General features: G+C 28.7%; 1 protein-coding gene across 1 annotated transcript; it reads left to right on the top strand.

Moving 5' to 3' along the window:
* Positions 1-1035: 1035 nt before the first annotated feature.
* LOC135956359 (uncharacterized) lies at positions 1036-20467 on the top strand. Its single transcript, XM_065506815.1, has 2 exons — positions 1036-2212; positions 17339-20467. The coding sequence occupies exons 1-2, from the start codon at positions 1908-1910 to the stop codon at positions 18072-18074; spliced, it is 1041 nt and encodes a 346-aa protein (XP_065362887.1). The 5' UTR covers positions 1036-1907; the 3' UTR covers positions 18075-20467.
* Positions 20468-24461: the final 3994 nt, after the last annotated feature.

Genomic DNA, 24461 nt, shown 5'->3' with positions numbered 1-24461 from the left:
GCCCTTGGTTTAATTTAATTTTTCTTCGAGCATAACTAAAACTTAAAGAACAATTTCGAAATACATATTGTAAAAATTAAAAGTTTAACAAAAAAAAAAAAAAAACTGTTGATAATTTATTTATAAATATGTGAATTGATTAATACCATTAAAAAAAAAATCAAGAAAAAAACTGTGTGTTTGTTTGACTTCTTCTGGCCTGCTCCCACTTTTGTCGTCTTCTTAGAAGACAAAAAACACACAATTATTAATACTCGTATAAAGAAAACAAAAACAACAAAGCAAAACAGCACTCACTCACTCATTTAATGAAGAATATTTTAAACGTTTTAAGAGATTAAATCTGTTTAGTTAAAGAGATGACCTCTTATTACAAACAAGAGTAGTTTAAGTCTTAAGAGTATATTGTCACTGTAGCTCTCTTAGTTAAAGCTCTTTGTAATTTGCAGAGATAAACATACAAAAGCCAACAAGAAAAACCTTTGGAAAAACATGTTTTTGTGTAAAGTTGTGCATGCGAGAATGAGAGAGCGTGCGTTTGGTTGTGTGATGATTTTGTTATGATATGGTTGGTGTTGTAGTTGTAATTGTTGTTGGCATATGTTTGTGTGTAGTAAAAAGGAAGGCAGGCATGTATTGTTGACTGCCTGTTGTATATTCAGTCGGTTTGCTACAATCAAACGAACCGAACATTTTCTTTTGAAACGGTGATACTCTAGTTCAGTTCAATGCGAACGTGAGAACGGTGTGGACGTGCCAAAAATACTACGCGGAACCATCGTAATTGATACAACATCTAATAATTAATTTAAACTTGTAAAAAAATTAAAATTTATTACATTTCAATTAAACAAAAAATTAATTTTTCCACAACTCATGAGTGCAATTAATTAATTGTAATTTTCACCGTTGTTACAACAAACATTACAAGAAAATTCAAAAGTCCTGGATTATTTTGAAATTTTCTTTTGTATTTTTTTATATAAAACCTAGAAACAGTGTAACTGTCAAACTTCATTTTTTGCAAAATAAAAAAAGAAAAATCTCTTTAAAACTTTTAAAGTTTGCTTAAAAATCTCAGAGATTTAAAACAACTAAATTTTGTTATGATTTTTTTTTCTACTGTTATTCTTTTGTGAACTGTGATTTTTGTTTAATTAAAAAAAAAGAAAATCTCAAACAACAAATACCTATTTCATAAACAACAAAATTATTTGTCAAAAACAAAAAACTTGTGGTTTACCTTGCATTATAACAACAATCACCTTAAACATAAAATAAAAAAGAAACATTTATTAACATCTCAGCCACATTAAGCATACAATTTTTTTAAGTGTTTTTGCCAAAAGAAAAACAAAGCCAAACACACACATACAAGCAAATGCAAATTCAAACACAAAAAGGCAATTTATTAAAGAAAAAGTGGAAAATCCAGTGTTAAGCTAAACAAAAACTTTTTAAAGGTATTAATAACAAAAAGTTTTTAAATTTAATAAAATAACCAAAAATTTATCTCAAAGATACTGAAAAAATCATTTTTGAAAACAAACGGTATTTCCCCATTAATAATAAGTGACGTTAACAATTAAATAAATTAAAAAAAAAAAAAAAAATTAAATCAGAAAAACAACAAGAACACACACACGCAAAAACAACAAACGCAAACTCAACTTACTTTACAAACAATTGAGCAAAGCTACTAAGCAAGAGAAAGAAACCAAATACAACAAGAGAACAGAAAAAATAGAAGAGTTTTACAACTAACGGATTTTTTGCTGTTACAAAAAACCCCAACAAATTTTTCTCCCTTTACTTGGGGAGATTTTTGTTTTCTTTCGTCTCCTGGTTTAGCCAACAACAGCCCCGCGACGTATCGTCTGTGGTACCCCCGACAAGAAAAGCCAAAAATGACCTTGCCTAGCGTTACACCCAACAATCAATGCGACGATGATTCGGACATGTTTGGTCCTCCCCGTACCTCCCCACCCATTGGCTATCATCATCATCGGTCACGCGTTCCTATGATTTCTCCCAAATTGCGTCAACGCGAGGAACGCAAACGCATCCTACAGCTCTGCGCCCACAAACTGGAACGCATCAAGGACTCGGAAACAAATCTCAGACGCAGTGTTTGCATTAACAACACATATTGCCGCCTAACCGATGAACTCAGACGTGAAAAACAATCTCGCTATGTGGCCAATTTACCAAGGTACGTTTTAATTAATCTAAGCCATTCTATAAACTTCCACAAAAGTTACAAACAGAAACTAACAAAAAAGAAGCTAAAGCCATTAACTAACAACTATTGATGATTAAAGTTTCGTGTTTAATTTAATTTCATTTTGAGGTTAGACAATTAAGTCGTAAACACAAGCCATTGTTTTGTTGTTGTTGTATTTGTTATCACTAAAACCAGTGTTGTATTTGGTTTTACAAGGTTAAATTGAAAGAGAGCGAAAAAAAACAGAAACAAAGAAATAATTATAATTACACAAAAAGTGCATTTAAAATAAATTATGAAATTAACAAACAAAAGAAAAGAATAAAAAAAAGGAAAGTGTTAAAATGTCAAGTGATAAGAATATCAAAATGTTGTTAATTTTATATTAATATGTGAATATTATTACAATATAAACCAACAAATGTTTGAACAGAGTGAGATGCGTAAGTTGCGTCATACGTTAAGTGTTCAATAATGAAAGTTAACAACCAGGGCAGAGACTTGCCAACTAAACTAAAAATAGAAACAAGCGAAAAGTGTCATAATTTCTGAAATATGTACATATAATGATAAGAAAAGTAACAAAAAATTGTAATTCATAGTCTTACTTCAAGAAAGAGGGCTTAAAAAGATCGAAAAATTTTGTTTTGTTCTAGAAAAGAAATGTCATTAATTGTGAATAAAATTAACATATCTGAACGATTTTAATGTCTCGTATTAAGTGTAATAAATATAGCTTTATGACAAAAGCATAGAATCGCATTTATCGTTGAATTCGATTTTTTATGGAGTTTTAAAAATCAAAATTTTTTTAAAGATTTTCTTACAAAATTGGTTTTTTGTCAAAACTTTCTGAATACCTATCTCCGAATTTATTTAGCAAATTAAAAAATCACCTTCGCATACCTATTTTGGATTTAATTTGAATTAAAATTTTCACCAAATTGTTGCCGAGTTAAGCCGTCTTAATTTTCTGTAGCTTTTTCATATTTCTATAAAAAAACAGCTTTTCCTCTAAAATGATCCAAAACATTTGCATTTCTTTTATAAACAAAAGCCAGCCAATATGGACAAATTAAATTCTATGTATAAATAGTCACACAGTCATTTAAACGCCTCTATCTTTGCTGTTATTATTTAAACAAAACACAACAAAAAAAACAATTTGCTTTTTATTGCTTTTGTTTTGTGATAATAAGCTATTGCAACGAGGGTAATTTGGAAATTACGAGGGTTAATAAATATGCCAGATGTATAAAAGCATTTGCAATTTTGTTATACATATTTAACAATTGAAATCATACAGCTAGTAAAGAAACATGTTTTTTTAAATCTTTGAATCTTTCCCATAACTGTTCAATGTGACCTCGTAGTTTACCTAGAATCAACAATTGTTTGGAAATCAAGTTTAAGTCATCAAAATTAAACAAATTCAGCGGAATCTTATTTTTTTTTATTAATTATGAACATTAAAACCTTATTTGTACAAAGAATTTGTAGTTTATGGAATTCTAATTCATAGCATACTTAAATAGTTTAACTTTATTTCGAATTTGAAATCAAATTTAATTTCACATAATCAAAGAGCTATAAAATAATTTAATTACAATTAGGTTAATTTCTTATACATCATCTATCTTCTCTTTACACTTTAATTGTAAAACTATTTAGAATAAAATAGTGTTTGGGGCAAAAAAAAAATAAATAAAGAAAAATTACGATTATTTAATAATATTGAGTAGTTGGAAAGCCAGCAAAAACAAAGACGACAAAGATTATAAATTCAGGCCAAGCTCATGCCAAAAACTTATGAATGTGTTTGCCAACAGTTTAAATAAAACCAAATAAATAACCAACCATGCCCCAACCATACCTACATACAACAACAACAGCAAGATACCCAAGCAAAAAAGAAAAGCCAAGCCAAACAGACAACCAACCAACCAGCAAGCCAACCAAAAGAACAAGCAACAAAATATACAAGAGGACCCATGAAAGTTTCAACATACAAACAAACAACCAAACGAAAATACATCAAAAAGAAAAAAAACAACAACAACGAATAACTGGACAGACAGAAAGACACACACACACACAAAAAAAAAGCGAGACCACAAAGTATAGACCCCAAAAAATAAAATAAACAGAGATGTTTTAAATGTACGAGTGCTCTCTTACTCAAAGGCTTAAGCACACGCTACAGTTACACACAAACACACACAAGCTCATGAACAACGGTAATTTTTCAAAATTACAACAACACCAACAATGGCCTGTCCCAAGAGCAAAACAAAAACACAACAACCACTAAAAGGAAACATATTGTTGGCATTTAAACACATAAAAAACGTTTATATGTATGAAAAAAATTATGTTAAACCCCAAATACAGTTAGTTAAATGTTTATTAAATACTATAACAACAAAAAAAATTGTAAAATTAATTTTTAAAAGCAATTAAACGTTTCATTATGACAACAGTGCTCTAAAAGAAGAGTCCTTAAAGGCATTGCCAACCTAAAATATGTTTTATTAAGCCATAAAAATATGCAAATTAAATGTTCTTTAAAAATAGGTATTTTTACAACTAAATTAGCAACAATAGCCCTGAATATATACTAAACAATAATAACAACAACAATGGCAAATCTATCATCATAATAAAACAAAACTCTTAAAAAAAAGACCTCATCAACATCACAAACATATAAATCGTTATTATTTACAAACGTTAAAATGATCACGTTCCACTTGCAGCAGCAACAACAACAACTACAACAACAATAAGAGAAACAAAACAATAACAACTTCTATTTCAGCTACCCAGTAAACAATATATCAAGGTTTTCATGTTTACATAGCCAGGGGTTATATCTATCCTTCAAGTGTTTTTTTTTTTTTTTGTAAAAACTTAAAAAAGTTAATTTTTACTTCCAAACCAATACGGCATAGTAGAGTTGGAACCGTACTCTTTTAAATTTCCTAAAAAAAATACATTAATTGTATATATTCGGCTACTTCAAATGGGCATGGTTTAGTAATGTGATTAGCAAAGACACAAACCCATTTAGAGCACTTCAGTATTAGGTGCAAATCGCCAGGCAATATTGCAAATGCAAAATGTTATGGATGTTCTCTTACTCACTTAATACTGAACTCCACTATTGATAACTTCTGTAACAAGCCAAACATGGTAGAAACGAATTAAAGCCCAGAATTTAATAACCATTAATTCTTTAAGCCTTAAATTATAGCTTATTGGGTTGGCTACACCACTGCCAGACTGGCAGTAAAACATAGTAAAGTAAGCAGTATGTAGTATTTTACTTCGAAAGGCTCATGTGTTGTGTATGGGGAGGGGATACTACATATTTTTTGTATGTGACGAAGTGGAAGAAATAAGTAGTAGTTGTAGGTTGCCAACTTGCTATGACTGTGACTGGCTGGCAGTTTGTTTGTTTGTTTGCTGCTGTTCAATGTTGCCAACATTCATACATAACAATATAAACAGCGAGAGAGCAAGACAACAAAAAAAAAACACTAATAGACAAGTACGTACATGACTTGGAAATGAATCTACAAACAAATGGGAAAAACATACTCATAGACAATTCACAATTTTCAAGACCATCTCATCTCCAATTCGAATTATTATATGTATGTAGATATTATGAATTACACATAATTTAAACGAAATTATAGACAGTTGCTTTCTACCCTGCTTTTATAAATATGTAATATTAAGACTGATTATTTCTATGTATATTCTTTTGGCATTTTTATAGCCCCTTTGTAAATATTATTAACAACCCTCCTCATTCATTTCTTTAGCAAATGAAAGAAAGAAAAACTTTGAAAACTAATTTTAGCTGCGTGTGGTTAAATTTGTATAGAAAAAAATATTACCACATATTTGTAAAATATTTATTAAAAATAATTACAGTTTTATTACAACCTTAAAGTTAACACAAGTTATGAAATAAAAATCTTTAAATTAAATGTTTCCATCATAATAATAACAATGATAACTTGACATTGCTTACTTCACTGTTTGTTTACATGTTGGTTGTTGTATATATGTATTTTAAACTGTCATCTCTTTTATGTTGTATAGAGTACGTGAAGTTAGCAACGCTAGCTAATCTCTTGAAACACACATGTTGTTGTTTCTTCCCAACAATTAAAAAAAAAAATTTTCTTTTGTGTTGCCACAATTACAATTTTTATTATTTCTTGATGTTTAATAATTCTATAAATCAGAAATTAATTAAAACTCAAAAGTATTTCAACTGTTTGTCTAAATAATTCTTTTCTAAAGCTGTTTCTAATGAAAGAATACCGAAATAAAAGAAGACTCCAACACAAAATGTTCAAAAGGAAAAACGCAAACATACGTACATTTGTACAAGTAGTAGCTTTGTAAATAATTTTCATTTACAACGTTTTATTTTTTTTTTTGTTTTCCTTTACAATGTCGTCGTCAATAAGCAGTCAGTGAGGCAGTCAGTCAGTCAGCCAGCCAGCCAACCCAGTCAGTCAGTTAGTTAAATATAAGCAACGTTCATGTGCAATTGTTGTTATTATATTTTCTGTTGCTGTTTTATATTTTTGTTGTTGCTGTTGTTGTTTGTTTGAAAAAGAAATACGTCTACAGACGCTTTTTTGGTTTTGTTTTATTTTTCAGTAGAAGCTTTTTAGATTGTAAAATTATACAAGACATTGTTGGTTTTGTTGTTGTAAGTAGTTTTTCGTTAAGTTACAATGTTTGTAAAGAAGAGGAAAGGCGACGGCTGGCTGGTAAAGTGGCTGCAAAAAATAAAGAGTAAGAGGTTGGTTGGTTGGGGCTGTTTAGTTGGTTACATTAGTTGTAATATGTACAAACATACAATAACAACAACAACAATTCACTCGTACGATTTACCCGTAGTATGTTTGCTAAACGAGACTGTTGCTGCTGATTTGTTTTTTCATTTAGTTTTGGCTAAAGTTGGTTTTTTAGTTTCAATTGCAGTTTCTTTTTCTGCTTTTTTATTATGTTTTTTTTTGTTATTTCCAAAAGAGTATGTGTTGCTGTTGTTATTTAGTTTTTTCTTTAATTTTTTTTTGTAGCTAGTTTCAGTTTTTGCTGTTTATTTAAGAGTGTTTTTGTGTAGATTGCTTTGGCTTTGAAGTTTTTATTTCACATTTTGGTAGAGATTTTTGTTATTGTTGTTGTTATTATTGTTTTTATCGTCATCTTCATTTTGCTGTTGTGTGGAAAACATGTTTCCCACTTTAAATGACTTTGACTTTGGCTAGGAAATAGAATTTTGTAGTTTTATAACAATCAAACATAAAAAATTATAATAAATCCAAGCCGAGAAGTTGAGTGTGAAACTAAATTAATTTGATAATTAAGAAAACTTTGTAAGAAACAATAATTTAAGAGCTTAATATTAATTTGTTTAAGTAAATAAAAAAATAAGTAAAATATGTTGAAAAAAACTAATTTTATTACATCTTTATTCAATATAAATACAATTTTGTTTAATTTATAAATGTTTAAAATATTTATTTAATAAAACTACAAGTTTTGTGTTAATTTTATACACGCTTTTCCTCGTTTAATAATTCAATAACAATAGTTGTTGTTAACTTCACACTTGTAATTCCAATTTGCTTTATGGCAATTATTATTGAGTTGCCAACTTAATATGACCTTTTCTGAGACTCACCAATTCGTACACACAATCAAAATACATACATACAGCTACTTTTGTTTTAGCTTGGAATTTGTTGTTGTTGTTTTAGTTATTTACTGAGAGAGTGTAGTGTGTCTGTAGGATTTTGCATTTATTGGAGTTTTTGTCAGACATACATTGCAGGCATGGAAAAGTTAATATGATCATGCTTTTATTTTAATAATATTTCATAATCTTGTGTATAACAGTATTTTCTGTAGAAATTGTTGTGTATAACAGTATTTGCTATAGAAAATCTGTTGGTTATTACAATTTTTTAGAGAAAATAAATCAAAACAAAATCAATTTTAGTACCTACTATGAGGTTGGACAAATTAATATGTTTGTAAATAAAAAAAAATATTTCCCATCCCTGCTGTATTGTATGGTTCGTGTTGTAAACTCTAGCACAAGCCAACCAACCTACCCAAGCAACCAACCAGCCAGCCAGCCATTCAGCCATCAATCAATTAAGTTGTCAAGTGTGTGTATTAAGTTGTGTGTTGGTATATTTATTGACACTCTTTGCTGTGTAGCTGTTGTTGTTGTTTTTATTATTTTTGCCCAACACACACGGTTGTTCTTGGTTGTCTCCACTCCCATTAAAAATGAGAAGTGATTGATAATTGGAAAATTTAACGCATATTAAAAATTAATGCAAATAGTTAAAGATATTTATTATATTTTAACGGATTAAATAGTTAATGTCTTTATGTAAATAAGGATTTTATTCAAAATAGGCATGATTTTGGAGATTTTTTTACATTAAAAAAAATTACATAATTTGTTTCTTTTTAATTTTAACTTAATTATTAAATGATTTTTATAGTATATTAGTTGTATATTACTAAAAATTTCTCAAAGTAAAATAAATTTGTTTCCCATGGTATTACGAACATTAAATAAAATCTACAGAAAATTAATGATATCAAACCTCATACAACCATCAAATCATACCAGGCCAACATAGGTACAACAACAATAAGGCTGGCAATAAAAAGAAGAAGAAAACATTTACCCATACATCCACTTGGTACACTTTTCTTTGCGTACTTTCTATTGTAGTGTTTTGAGTTTTTTCCCCCCTGAGGCAGGTATTTTCTCTTTGTCATTAAGTTTGTAACATTTATTATAAAAAAATGATTCTCATAAAGCCATTTTAATGACACAAACATAATTTTTAAAGTAAAGGTTTGATTAAAACTCTGATTGTAGTACATAAATATTATTTTAAAATTTTTTTTTTAAAAAATTTATAAAATTTCCCTGTGTTTAAGAAATGTTAAGGACTATTTTTGGGAAACGTACTGTATTTAAAATTCGTTGTTGTCAATTTGTATGTATTGCAATTTGTGTTTGTGGTTTTTTTATTGAAATTTCGTTTTCTTAAAGCCATTTGTAAACAAACAACAATTTATGGCAAGTACACGATTTTGTTGTTGTAAAAACAGCTTATAACGGTAACCAACAAGTTTTATTTAAACAATTAGTAGTTTATTCTGTGTAAATTTACTAGGTTCTGGGTAAATTTTACATTTATACCTAGTACAAGTTTTTTTAAACAACTTTTACTCAAGTTTCCTTTACAATTAGTAAAACATTAATTACAATTAATGGAAAAATATGAAAATTTATTGTTTTATAAACTACATTAAATTAGAAATTAAACAAATACGTACACAATTTTTACACTTGTTTTTGATGAGCTTTGGAAGCGAAAAAGAAATTGTTTAAACTCGTGCACATTCAAATAAAATGATACAATCATAATTCCCATATGTTTTAATAATATACCAACCACATTTAGAACTATACAACAGTAACAACAACAAAAAAGCAAAGTGTTATGAATTGTTGTACATATGAATGTAAATTTGGATTATTTCAATATACATACATTCATACACAAAAAACACACGCGAAAGCGCCAGTTATTTGCATATTTAAAGCGTTAAAATTACACAAAAACACATCAAAAACTTAACTCTTTCATCTACTACCGAACACTTGCAAACAAACACACCAACAACAACATCCTCAAATGTTTTACTCTCACACACACTCACTCACTCTATTTTGTTGTATGAGCGAACTAAACCAAACCAAACCGACTAACATTATGTCTGTATGACTGTCATACTTAAAGCAAGTAAAACCATTATGTTACCAATCAAGGTTGTAAAGAAAACAAAACAACAGCAACAACAACAACAAAAACAACAACATGCACACAAACAACTAACCAGTTAGTCAGTCAATGCGACCGACAAACGTCACACACTTACACAGACCCTGTTAAATAGCAGACATAGAGCCAGCATAACAACCAACCAACAGCCAGTAAACGAACGAACTAACAAACAACCGAACGAGCCAAGTTAATGTAATGGTAGTAGTATTTATTCCTTGTCGGCATGCATCATCATGCTGTACCCAGCTGTTCTAGGAGAGAGCCCCGAATTAGTGATTCTACCCATCATTAACTAGTTACTTCAATAGCTGACGGTCTGATAGCTGGTCCAAAGTAGTCAACGCATTTGATTCACATACTGGTTACATAGCTGGTTACTTGATCATCTACATAACTAGTTATTACTAAAAAGACATATCATAGACAGTCCAATAAACGATTGCTTGTAAATAAACCATCCGACAATTCTCCAATAGATTGCTTTGTTGGGTAAGAGTGCAATATAAAATTAATGTTTAAAGTGACTTCACTATAGGTTACTAAGAGACACTAAAGTGACTATTGACTTCATGTTATGTTACATGGAATATCCGTATACATACTTAAGCAAAAATAAAAATAAACTGTATGAGAATTATATCAACACAGATTGTACGAATTACTCACAAAACTTTTAAAGTGATTACACTCTAGATTACTTAGAGACACTTAAGTGGCAATTGTCTTCACGCTAGATTACCTGGAATGTATAAAGTAACCAATTGTCTTCTATCTACACTACAAAGAGCAAATACGTGTCAAATGAACCAAAATATATAAATTGGAGTCAGACAAGTGATAGGAGATTAGTGACAATTACTGTCTATAAGGGATACATTGACTACTTGCTTAACTGCTGGGATATTACATAGGATATCAGTATCCTAAGCAAAAAAAAACTGTATGAGAATTATATCGATTCAGTTTGTACGAATTACTCACAAAACGTTCACTCTAGATTACTTAGAGATACTTAAGTGATAGTTGTCTTCACGCTAGATTACCTGGGATGTAAAAAGTAATCAATTGTCTTCTCTATTCACTACAAAGGGTACATACCAGTAAAATGACCCAAATATATAAATAGGAGTCAACCAAGTGATAGGACATTAGTGACACTTACTGTCTATAAGGGATAAATTGACTACTTGCTTAACTTCTGGGAACTGCTGGGTAGTGAAATACATACTTACATATACATCCATGCTCACATTATGCTGTAGTTTTTGCTCAAATTTTTACTATGAAATGAAAACATAGCTGGTGAATTTAATATTCTTGGCTTTATGGGATTTTTGTATTGTTGTTGTTCTTATATTTCCCCCATAACATAAGGTAGAGGACAGGCATGGACAAATTGGTACGATGTTTCTATTTTGAGGCAATTATATTCTTATAGACTCAGAATTAGTTGCTGTCTTGTGTATATATAACAGTATTCTCTATAGAAAATCTTGTTTATAACACAACTTTCTATAGAAAATTGTATGTATAACAATATATTTCCACATTTAAAAAAATAAATTTAGACCCTCATTTTGCAATTTGTATGAAGAATACTGGGAAAAGGGTTTCAAACATGAATATTTTCCATACAAAATTTGTTAACGTTTGTCGTTTCGTTTTATAAAATGAGGCCCTTAAAGTATACCGAACATAAATTAAATTTCCCATCTCTGCTAGGGGATCTTTTTTTCATTGCCTTTCACTGTAATATATCTTTTGCATATTTTTGGGGGATTTTTGTTTTGTTGTGTGTGCTCAATGTAAATGTTAAAAGACGAGTGGGAATGGAGGGAGATGGAGGTAATTTTATAGAAATTATGAGTTTTATTACAAGTTTCTTTCATCAGCTCCACAACAAGAGAGTAAAGTATTTATGTGAGTGTGTAGTAGTTATAAGAAGAGCAATTAATTTATTTAAAAAGATTTTTAAAGTTTAAAAAGTGTTGTTAATAAAATATTTAAATAGTTTTTTTTTTTGTAAATAAAGAATTTCTTGTTAATCACTTATGTTTAAAAATATATGTATTATGTGGTTTAAATTTATTTAACAAAACGTTTTTATTTATGCTTTTATAAGAGAAGCCAAAAATAAAATGATATTTTTAAATGCACATGTCCTTTTTATGTTATTCTTGTTAAAATGTATGTGGGTTTAATTCATTTTTTCAAAACCCACATATTGGCCTTTATACAAGATACTCTTTGGCATTTGCTAAATGAAAATTGTACAGACAGCAAGAAGTATGTATGTATGTACTCTCGCACAACAGGGTGTGAATGAGCAATTGAATAAATTTGTGTGGCTGAGTGTGTATATATTAGGGAGACGGAGTGTATGTATTTGTTTTTATTATTGAATGCTTTTGTCTGCTTACTACGTTTAACCTGAACAATATCAAGTAAATAAATAATGCTTTAACATTTGTATGTATTTTCACTTCCTCCTCCTACACACACACAACAGTACACACACTAACTGGCTTTGGCAACTTAAAACGCCATAAAGTATACTATAGTTTACTACATAATAAAGTAATTGTAAATGTGACATGGTCTCTAAGAATAATGAATTAAAGGAACATGCAGGGGAGTCAAACAGATGTAGTTGCCAGTAAATGAAATTTATATAGAAACAAATTAATTTATTACTTATATTTCTTACTAATTTCTCTTTTTTAAATTTATGCGAATTAATATTAAAAGAAAATAAAAAAAACCTTAACAATAATAAAAATAAACGTAAACAACAATAACAAACATCATAACAACATGTAATACTGAGTAATAACAATAATAATGACAGCCATGTACACACACACATTCACATTTACATTAATAAACAAAAACACATTCCTACACTTTATGAATAAAACAAACAAACAAAAACTCATCATTAAGTCACTCACTTTTTTTTACACTCTTGTTTTTTTCTTTTTTGTTTCATCTTTGTTTTGTTTGCCATTTAAACACACTCTCTCACTCTCTACCCCTACCTTATGCTATACAGTTGTTTTTAAGTCTATTTTCCTGCCTCTCTAGTAAGTGTTATACTTACACACACACACAAATCAAACCAAACTACCGTAAACCTCTTCTTCTTGTTAATAGCATACTACTGTTTCACTTAATAGGGTTACCAAGCAAATTACATACATATTAACAAACAATTTCAAGAATTAACTATGTTAATAATTGACCTCAAATTACAATGCATATAACATATTTACAAAGAAAATCTTGTTTATATTTTAATATAGTAGTAAATATAGATGAAACTAAAATAACAATTTATTTAGTAAGTAGGTATTTTTTTCATTTTAATTAAAAATTAAAATATTTATCAGTTTGTTTTGGTTTTTTTTTTTTTGTGGAAATCAATTTCATATAATAGGTCTGTACTTGTTTGCCTTTTTTGTTCTTTTGCTATCTATTAAAACAGTATTTAACCTGCTTAAACAAACAAACAAATAAATATCATGCACTACAAACAAAACCAAACAAAACAAAGACAAAAAGGAATGATAAATAAAAAAAAAATTGTTGAATTTTATAGCAATTTTTGTGTAAAGCTTTTTTTATTATTATTTATTTGTTTTCCCCCTTGATAGCATTCAAATGTTATAAACACTGAACTGAACCTTATAGTAGTACATTGAATTAAACGGGCTTTTTTCGATTTGTTTACCCCCCACATTTTTTTTACATAGACCATATTCATCATCCATCTAGCCAGCACACTCATACACAAAAAAAGCCACCGTAAAGCACTACACTTGAATGTTTTTTTGTGAACACTCTCACTCACTCACCAACATGCGCTAGCTAAAGCACCAGCCCAAGCATACCCATAAATTTTCAAATACAGGGAAGCCTGACAACTTTTTTTTGTTGTTGTTTGTTTTCACGAGTACTTGCTTTGTTGTTGCTGCTCACACTACATTTTGAATTACACACTAAGGTTTAGTTAGGGGGCAGGGTAGTGAATGAGTGGCAAACTGAACGGGAAAATAAAATGTTTTCCCCCCTCCCCTAGTTCCACACTTTATCTACATGTGCCTGTAAAAAAGTGTTGCTTGCTTGCAAAAAATAAAACTATAAAGCAAAATACAGAGGAAAAATATCATAATGTAAATCAGTTTGTACATTTTTTTAGTTTCGTTAAGGCAAACAAATACGAGGTCTAGTAGGAAAGAATCTTTTTACATTTATTTATTTTTCGTGTACAATTTTAAAAGTTTTAAATTACAAAATAAATCTAGTGTTGCAATATTTTTGAATTTTATAAATATTACTAGTTTGACTTAAAAAGTAATTTTCATATGACCCTCGTACCCATATAGAGATACGGAATTCATAGTATTACTACTGCTAGAAGTATGTAGTAGTAGTCGGTCTGACATAGTGGATGCAAAATCATTTAAAGCTTTTTAGATTTAGTTTGCGGTTGACTAGATTTGTGTGTTTTGGGTGTCATAACAGAGAAAAAGAAGAATGAATAAAAAAAAATAAAAATTGTTATAGGTACCACGTTGTACGTTGAGTTGTAGTAAAATATGTAGGGGGTTTGTGTTTATTAGTAATAGATTTGTCAAGAGTTTTTGTTTTGGTTGCTGCTGCTGCTATTAATGTGACTGTTGCTATTCGGCAGTTGTCAAAAAATGAAATGAAAAGTAAATATATATAAAATGTACTATTTACATACATACAAAATAAATACATAATCATACACTACTACTCCAAACACAAAGCAACAACATTGGCCTTCTTTTTGTGTTTGTTGTGTGTTTACATGCCTCATACTTGTTTTTATTTTCTGAGTCTAGGAAAAAAAATAAATAAAAATAATAAATGTTCTAAATTTTCAATGAAAAATATTTTATTTTATTTTTTCTATTTAATGTTAATGAATTTTGTTTTTAGCTTGAATTTGTATAATAAATATAATAAAGAATTGCTAATTATGTAATATTAGCTTTTATATGGTTTCTCCTAAACCAGGAAATCAAAATTTTCCCAGAAATCTATAATTTATATTGGTTTAAGCTAAGTTTTGTTGATTTTATTATTTGGCCACACTGTTTGCTTTCAAGTGAATTGTTTTGTTTTGATTTCACAAACTAGGCAGCACTTTTGTTAAAAACATCACTGCTAATTTACTGAGAGTGAGGGAGAGAGTGATTTGTTTACATCTGTTAACTAGTTCCTGTTGTTTTGCTATAATATTGTAGTCATAGAGAAATGTACATAGAGCGGCAACTAGAAAAAAGCTTGTTTATTTTGTTTTCACATAGATTTTCTACTATCTATGTTAGATTTTTGACAACTTAGTTAGGTTTCCGATCTATCTAAACTAAATGTTTAATTAAAATATGATAATAATCGTTTTTTACTTTAATAATTATCTTGATAAAAGTAATAAATTTTGTGTAGATTCTACAACCTAAACTGACACCTCAAAAGTTCATTAACACATTATACATAATAACCAAAGACTAATCATGTTTTTTTTTTTTGATAAAAACACAAAAAATATATAAAAATTTGTTTTTGTGATTGTAACAAAACTAAGCAAGTCAAGGTTCTATTTAGCACGCGTTTACCTTATAAAGTATTCGAATTCGTATGACGACTACGTTAGAGAAAAGCCACACTAAATTGAACCACAAAAACATACGAATAACAAAACAAAAAGTAAATAAATAAAATAAAATCATTTCATACTTATCTTCTACACTTGCTGACTTGGCTGACTGACTGTCTTGCTGTTAAAACAAATATTTTTAATTCACACAAACAGAAAATGACAACAATATTATACTTATTCAAACATAAGTATTTGTTTTCTGTATGTTTTTATTGTTTAATTTTATTTTATTTAACTAGCGGAATAAAGAGAAGAAAAAAACAAATTATTAAAAAATTCATACTACTAAAAATGAATATTATTTATCTTAACTACAAATTTTTAACAATTATTAAATTAATTTTTGTATTTTTTTGTTGTTTATTATGATTTTTAACTAAAGTCAATAAACGACATTGGGCTGGTAGCTTATTTTTTTGGGGGAAAAACAAAACATTTAAATATGTTCATACATATGTATTGTTATTGTTAAAATTAAATTTAAATAAATTTTATTTCAACATTTCTCTTGAAATAAGTCAACACGTGAGTTAATTTTAATAGACAATTTCAATGCCATTTTAAAAAATTTTGTTGGTTAATCAGCAAAGCAAACATCTTTATTTATTTTTACAAATAATCAGTAAGGGTGTTCACACATTTAGTTTTTTTTTGTCACAAATATTATTATCTTTTACTAAATGTGTACCTAGAAATTGGAAATTTCATTTCCAAATTCGTATTTTTTTAGTTTGAAGGCCTTACAAAATTGTATGTAGTTCAAGGTTACCAAATCAAGAACATTTAATGTGTTGCATTACTTTTGGGGGTGTTGCCCGTAAACAGTGATTGAACTGACACCAATTTTCTGGTTTAAGGAAGTAGCCTTGCTTGTTTGTTTGTGTCAGAAAATTAACATTATTAATAAATAAATATTTATTATATTATGTAGGCAAACACAATTTCAAACTAGTAATCATTTATGAAAAAAGCTTTTTTATTGTTTTATGCGTTTTTTTTTTACTTTAAATGTTTGTATTTCTTGTTTTTAATTTTGTCGGCCACTCAAGTGAAAATTGATTTAAAAAAAGCTTTAGCAAAAAGCAAAAAAATGCCAACATTTAAACAAATATAAGTATTCATTACCACTGTGAAATAAAGCAATAAAACAAACAAAAAAAATACAACAATAATTACGTATACACTTTCGCTTTTACAGCAAAAAAGAAAAACTAAATAAAAGAAAATAAAATTAATTCAAATAGAAAACTTAACAAAAAAAACTATTCTTAAAGATGTTCGAAAATAACAAGATCATGTCCATTGAAAATTAGATCAGTATTAAAATAATATTTAAAAAGTATCATCAGAGTACTTAAATTTAAATATTTTTAACGAACAGCAAATAATTTTGAGTCTGAAATGTTCAAATAAGTGTATAATTTCACTAGGATCTAATTTATTAAGTTGTTACTACCTCTTACTACATATTTCCAACTGTTAACTAATTTCATTTTAAAATTTTTCTCATTTTAGAACTGACTCCAAACCTGAATCGGCCAGAGATAACATCTTCAATCCCTACAACAGCTGCGGCATTGACAATTCCAATCATCAACCTTCCAATAAACTCACACAAAATGACAACAATTCCATAGACAAAACCGAAAACTCTTCATGTATTATCAACTCATCACTGCAAAATTCCCATCCATCATGCTCTCTGACAATGGAGAAGTGTAATAACAGCGAAGCGAACTGTCAGCCGGCCCCTATCACACGAAAACGTCCACTGATGTCCAGTAATATTGACAATGACCTGGAAATCTTGGATCGTGAATTAAGTGCTATCAACTCGCCCATGCCGTTAATAGATCCCGAAATAACCCAGGGTGCCGAGCAGCTAGAAAAGGCTTTATCGTCACGCAAGCGTCAGCGCAGTGAGGATGAAAGTGATCGTTTGGTGAGAGAGGCCTTGTCGCAGTTTTATATACCGCCCCAGCGTCTAATATCGGCCATCGATGACTGTCCTCTGGATATAGTAAATGTGGGCAGTTTGTCGCCCAAACGGCAAAAAATGACCAGCAGCGGTGACTTGGACTTTGACTTGAATCAGAATCAAAAGGAATTCGAGGTCATAATGGATGCTTTGCGTTTGGGCTCACCTAGTCCTACGCCCAGTGTGGGTAGTGATTCGTGTGGCCAGGCGGCCATGATGAGTGAATCGTCCAATGTTTTCCATAATCTAGTGGTAACCTCGTTGGAAACATGAAAGTTCCAATAATTTTTCACACATTTAACTAACATCCTCGAGATTACCAGTTAATTAACAACAAACCAGCAAATTCAATTTGCCACTCCCCTCTTTATTAGTTAATTTACAAAACAAACAAACAAACAGACAAACAAAATATTAAAACAAATCGTAAAAATTATATTTAGTTTTTAAGCCTTTGAAATGCTGAGTTAAATTTTTTGTTAGATGAATTTCAGTTTTCCTAAAAACAAAACATTCTGTTTAACTTTTTTTTTACTATTTATAACAAACAAAAACACAAACATTGTATGATAATAATTATAAACAAATGATTATCATTATTACACTTTTTTTTATTAAATTGTAGTAAAAGCTTAAAATTATATACTTAAACGCTTCTATATATAATGACATTTATATGTAAATATATAGCAAACATATGAACACTTTATTATTAGAAATATCTAAGTATAAACTGTTGTATATAAGTTAACAGATTTAGTTAAACCATAATATGCTTCATATATTCAAATTTGCTATATAAAATACAAAACAAAAACCAACAACAACAAAAAAAAAATACATCAAAAATCCAACATAATTTTCTGTAAATCTAAAAATTATTTACTAATAATCAAAGAATTTATAGTCAAAACAAACTAAAAATGAAAATTAAACATTTTCTAAAAATTAAATTAAACAAAATAAAAACAATACTCTTAAGAAACTGGCTTAAAAAAATGTTTAGTCTCCTCTTTTCAGCTTATTATTCATTCAAATACAAAATTTTGAAAACAACCAGTTTCCTAGTCACCCAACAACATTACACACTAAAGCTAAAACAAAATGAATTATTTTTTTAACAGAAGAAACAGAAAAAAACACACACAGTTAAAAAGGTTTCACTTTTTTAAGCATTTTAATCCACTGTGCAGAACTGTTTACCTAACTAAACAGAACAGGGTCTTCTTAGAGAAAGTCCCACAAAGAGAGTGAGTGTACGAAAGAGCGAGCGAGCGAGCAATTGTTATGAGTGAGCCCAGTGTTGCATTATTTTGTGTTTTTAAATTTACTCCGTTTAATTTTATGTAACAAACCTTAACTTAATATTGAAAACAGTATTTTCTTTAAAAATTTTTATGTTTTTTGAATAAAGTGCAATTAGTATTTGGAGTAATTCAAAAACCAACAAACAAAACAACAACAAGTAACAATTAAAAGCCTCAATATCAATTTTTTTGTTGCAAATTGAAATACAAAAACAAAAATTATGGACAAAAAATAAGCAAACAAACTACAAAAACACAAAACAATTTTTTGATCAAGTAGTAATTTATTAAGAATTTAGAATTTGTTTAATTTCAAAATATGGCTGTGATAGTAATTTTAAGTTAAATAATTTGTAAGTCTAAAAAAAAACAACTCATAAAATCCCCCCTCAACAAAATTATATAAAATTATAATATAAACTAAATATATATATTAAAAAACAAACAAGAAAACAAATAACTTTGGACACAAACTAAAATTGAATAATAAAAAACAAAAACTATTGATTAACAACAATAAAAAAGTAGTATAAAATTTACATCAAATTAATTTTTAAGATTCATACAATTTATAATGCTTTAAAAAATTCAAATTTTAAAAACACACAAAATTTGTAACAATTTAAAAACTGAATATTGAATTACCAGTAATTTTTCTTTATTATTTTTGTTATTATTATTATTTTTGTGGTTAAAAACGCTTAAATTTAGTTCAATTTATGTTGCTGCCTTTGAAAACAAAATTTTGAAATTTGTTTTTTTTTATATTTTTATTTAAATTAAAATTTGTTTCTCTTTAAGTTTTTTTTGTTTTTCTAATTCTTTTTTTTTAAATAAAAACCTTTTTTAAATAAAACATAAAAATCCCAAAAAAAATATATATTATAATTCTTAAAATTAGTAGCAAGTTTATAGGTATAAAACAAATAAACAAACAAAAATACACTAATATACTAACTTACATACAAATGTACATAGATACAAAAATATGTATAAAATATAATTATTAAATATAATTGTAAAACTATTTTTGTTTTCTTTTTATTATTATTTTAATATTTTTTATAACAATTTAATTTTTCATAATTATAAATATAATTATTATGTTTTTTTTATACATACAAACAGACATACATATGTATATATTATTACGCATTAAATAAATTATAGTTTTTAGTGTAAAACAAACAAACAAACTGCATAATGTTTAATTAATTTTTATCATAATTATTATACAAAAAAAAATAAAAAACAAAAAAATAAAATAATATTTACAATACAACAAAAATTCTGCATAAAAATATAAAAAACCAAACAAAAAAAAATAAATAAAAGTATTAAAAATTATTGCAAAAAAAATGTTTGCCTTTTTCTTTTTATTATGAGATTTCGCTCTTGAAAATTTTGTAAAATTTAAAAACCTAATTTTTATTTAAATCTTGAGTTAACGATTTTTATATCCATTACCAGGAAGCGGTCGTATACCCAAGAATCGCTCCCTGATTTCTCCTCCGCCCCCATACAAATTTCTTCCCAGAAAATTCAGCAAAACTTAGTAAAAATAAAAATAAATATTTTGTTTCCGCATAAATATGGTAATTATGTTAAAATTCAACAAATACTTCTCATATACATATTGTTACGAATTTGAAAACAACATTCATCTTGTTTTTAATCATTTCCATCAGTATAAGCATCTACTTATCAACAATGAAATACATACATATATCCCCGTTTTAAAAATGTTAAAACGTAACAATATATAAAAACTGTCGTACCGAATTTTATGACGATCGTCCCATAATTGCTCATATCTGCCATATAACGACCACTTCTGAAAATCACATTCACCCTTATAGACGGTTTTTTATGGTAAAGTAATTGGCAAAAAACGCTAATGAATACGACTCTTCAAATCTATTACAAAAACGGTATCGTGTTTGACGTTTTTGCATGTCGAATGTACAAAAATTTGTCGTTAAACATTTCAATGATTTAATATTCACCCTTATTGTGGTTGGCGTCTTACGCCTACGACTGTTTCGTACTAGATTAAAGATAAAATGCAAACTGTTTCTTTAATCTAGTACGAAACTGTCGTAGGCGTATGACGTTTACGCCAACCATGTTTTTATGAACCTAACTCTAGTGCAGACATCGGCAGAGAGTAAAATTGCCTTTGCACACTAACACCACTTTGCGTTTTTTGAGTACCGCTCTCTGGCTTTCAGTGCACTGATACAAAGGTTTGTAAGAATGATTTCTTGTAATTTCTTTGCCAATTACGTACGTGTGAATGAAAATAAATCCAGAGAGCTCTTAAGGTGGCTCTTTGCCGATGTCTGCTCTAGTGTATATTTTGGTGTAAAGATCACAACTGCCGCACAATTTGTGATGCTAGTAGCAATAATGGAGAAAAAACCTTTTTTGGCAAAGGGATTCCATAAATGTTTAACCAAAATAAATATTAAAGAGGAGTGGAACACCGTTTCCGAAGATTTAAATTGTATTGGTCCATACCGTTCCGAAGAGAGGTTGGATGAAGATGTTGGGTGATTTTAAATTGAAAAAAAATACTGACAGTAACGAAATTGAAGACCAGAATACTTTACCGTTCCGAAGAGATGTTGGATGAAGATTTTGGTTGATTTTAAATTGAATACTTTACCTCCGCTTAATAAAATAAAAAACCAAGAGAAACTGGGGCTTTTAGAACAACAAGTAAAACTGCAAAAAGAGTTATGCTTAGATTTGAAAAAGATATAGTCGGAAATAGAGCGATACATACACCTAGAGTGTCCAAAAAACCGGCAAATTTGAAAAACCGGTTTCCGATTTAACCGAAAAAGTGTGTTTTTGAAAAAACCGGTTTTGATTATTGCCTTTTAAAAAACCGGTTAAACGGTTTAGGTTTTTGTCTTCAAAAAACCGGTTAACCGGTTTATATTAAATTTTTATTTAATATGAAAAAGGTTTCCTTAAATTTATTTTTATTTGTTGACGCTAATAGGAAATGGGTTAAGAATTGTGTACTAAATCTTCGGAAATTTAGCATTTTTTAATTTTCTATAAAATAAATCAATATTTTTCAAAATGGTATCAAAGTTTTTCATAAATATGTTTGAATGAGCTTTAGAAAATATATTTCATTAAAACCGGTTAACCTTCTTACAAAAACCGGTTTGTCAAAAAACCGAAACCGGTGGAGTTTACAAAGATGAAAAAACCGGTTGAACGGTTTCGGGTGTTTCACCCATATCGCGAATCAATATTTCACATGAAATATGTCCCCTTTTCCCATTTTTCATTCATAAACTTTGTTCACGTGAAAAAATTCCCCATGTTGTAAAATTTTTAGATGGAATTTTGTAAACATAAACAGCTGTTACAAGCAATATCAACTATTGTGAATGAACAGTTCAGGGGAATATCACGATAGCAATTTTCCCTTCGAAGGAAATGGATATTTCATGGGAACAGAAATTTCACATGTTTTTCATGATAGGGGTGGGGTGATAGAACGAGAATGTGTAAGGCTAAAGAGGAGAAATTGCGTTTAAATACGCAAAGCCGAACTGGAAATTAAAAGAAAAAAAATTTAACACGAAGTTAATAATAAGTCAAATGATTTAATTCTTTTTCTTGCTTTTATTTATCTAAGCTATACTTAACATTTTCACAAGTAAAATAAAACAAAAATTTCACCAAACATTTAAATAAACTATATTCACTTTTTTTATTTATGAACACATCCTTAACAGGATGTTTCAAAATCATTTAATTTAGCGTATTCATTTACATTGTAATTAAAATTGTAAATATATCAGCAACTATGACAGCTTTAGCTTTTCGACCACGCCAAGCACACAATAATAAATATCGGTAGCGAATCAAAATTTTACACAGATAAAGAATATGTATTCAAAAATCCAACAGCTGGATTTTGTGAAAATTGGTACATATTTGGTCCACTTCCGAAAATCACGTAAATTCGCATACATTTCATATAAATATCGTAATTAGTTTCGGCATCAATAATCATCATGTACATACAAATTGTATGAAGGTCGAACGATAATTGGTGATAGCTCCCATATAAGGAAACACATTGACCAATATAAACGTCGTATAAAAATCAATATCGAACCAAAACTTTACTCAGGTGTATAGAGATATACTACAGAATTTTGTGACGATCAGTACATAATTGGCGATAAGATCCACATTTACTATAACAACCATATAACTCGTGTAAATATCGTTATTGAGACGAAATTATTGGCCTTTAAAAATAAACATAAAAATCAAAAATTTAACAAAAAAAAAAAAGATTTCTCTCAACGCAGATTTGCTTTGAAATACCTTTTCGCCCAGCAATCTAAGAAATCTTAACTAAGCGAAGCCGATTTTTAATACATCTGACATAAGAAAACCTTTGAGGTCGTCCGAAGGCTAGCAATTCAGTAGAACGTTTCTTGAGCAAAGCTTTAGATGAAATAACTCCCAACATAGACTTCCAAAAACATTAAGTTACCCCCAACATAAATGTCATTTCATAATGAAATATGTAACTCCCAACAAAAAATTATAAAATAAGGCCCTAATTTTTAAAATCACATCACCAAAGTGATATTTATGTGGAAAGCAAAAACAAAATTTTAAAAATTTGTTTTTGTTTTATATACAAAATTTTCAAATTATGAAAGGCAAATCAACGCTTGAATTTTTGTGCGTTTGTTCTGTTCAGAATATTTTCCATTCAAATTGGGACTTATTTCATTAGCGGTATTCACAATGTAGAGTACTTGGCCTAGTAAAAAAGCAGAAAAGCTATTTATTGACAAACATTTCAATTTCTAATGTATTTTGTTTATATTTTCTTGATTTTGTGCTCTTTTACTACATTACCAGACCAAGTACTCTACATTGTGAATACCGCTAATGAAATAAGTCCCAATTTGTATGGAAAATTGTGTGGGAGTTTTTTTCATTTTTAACTGAGGAGTTATTATGAAGTATTTTAAAACCAGTTTGCAATGAAAGAAGTCTTTATTGAGCGAAGCCAGTTTTTGATACACCCCAGATGAGAATCGCCCGGCGAAAGCCCGGCAATGCAAAAAAAAACTATTTAGAAGTCAGATTTTGATACACCTTAGTAAGTGGAAAAAACCTTTGCACCCGGCCATAGGCCGGCAATGCAAAAAAAATATTTGTTAATCGAAGTTGGTTTTTGATACACCTCAATGGGGAAAACATTTTCGTCCAGCCAAAGGCCGCAAATGGTAGACATTTTTTCTGAGCTACTTTAAATTTATAGGAGGAATTACCGTTTTTATAAGAATTCATAAATATA

The sequence above is a fragment of the Calliphora vicina genome, chromosome 4 (genome assembly GCF_958450345.1).
Source record: "Calliphora vicina chromosome 4, idCalVici1.1, whole genome shotgun sequence".
NCBI lineage: Eukaryota > Metazoa > Arthropoda > Insecta > Diptera > Calliphoridae > Calliphora > Calliphora vicina.
Note: the sequence above shows the minus strand (reverse complement) of the source record. Positions and strands in the feature narration are given on the sequence as shown.

Coding starts and splice junctions, on each gene's coding strand:
- LOC135956359 (XM_065506815.1), top strand. CDS start 1,908: ATGACCTTGCCTAGCGTTACACCCAACAATCAATGCGACGATGATTCG. Junction 2,213..17,338: donor TATGTGGCCAATTTACCAAG/GTACGTTTTAAT, acceptor TTCTCATTTTAG/AACTGACTCCAAACCTGAAT.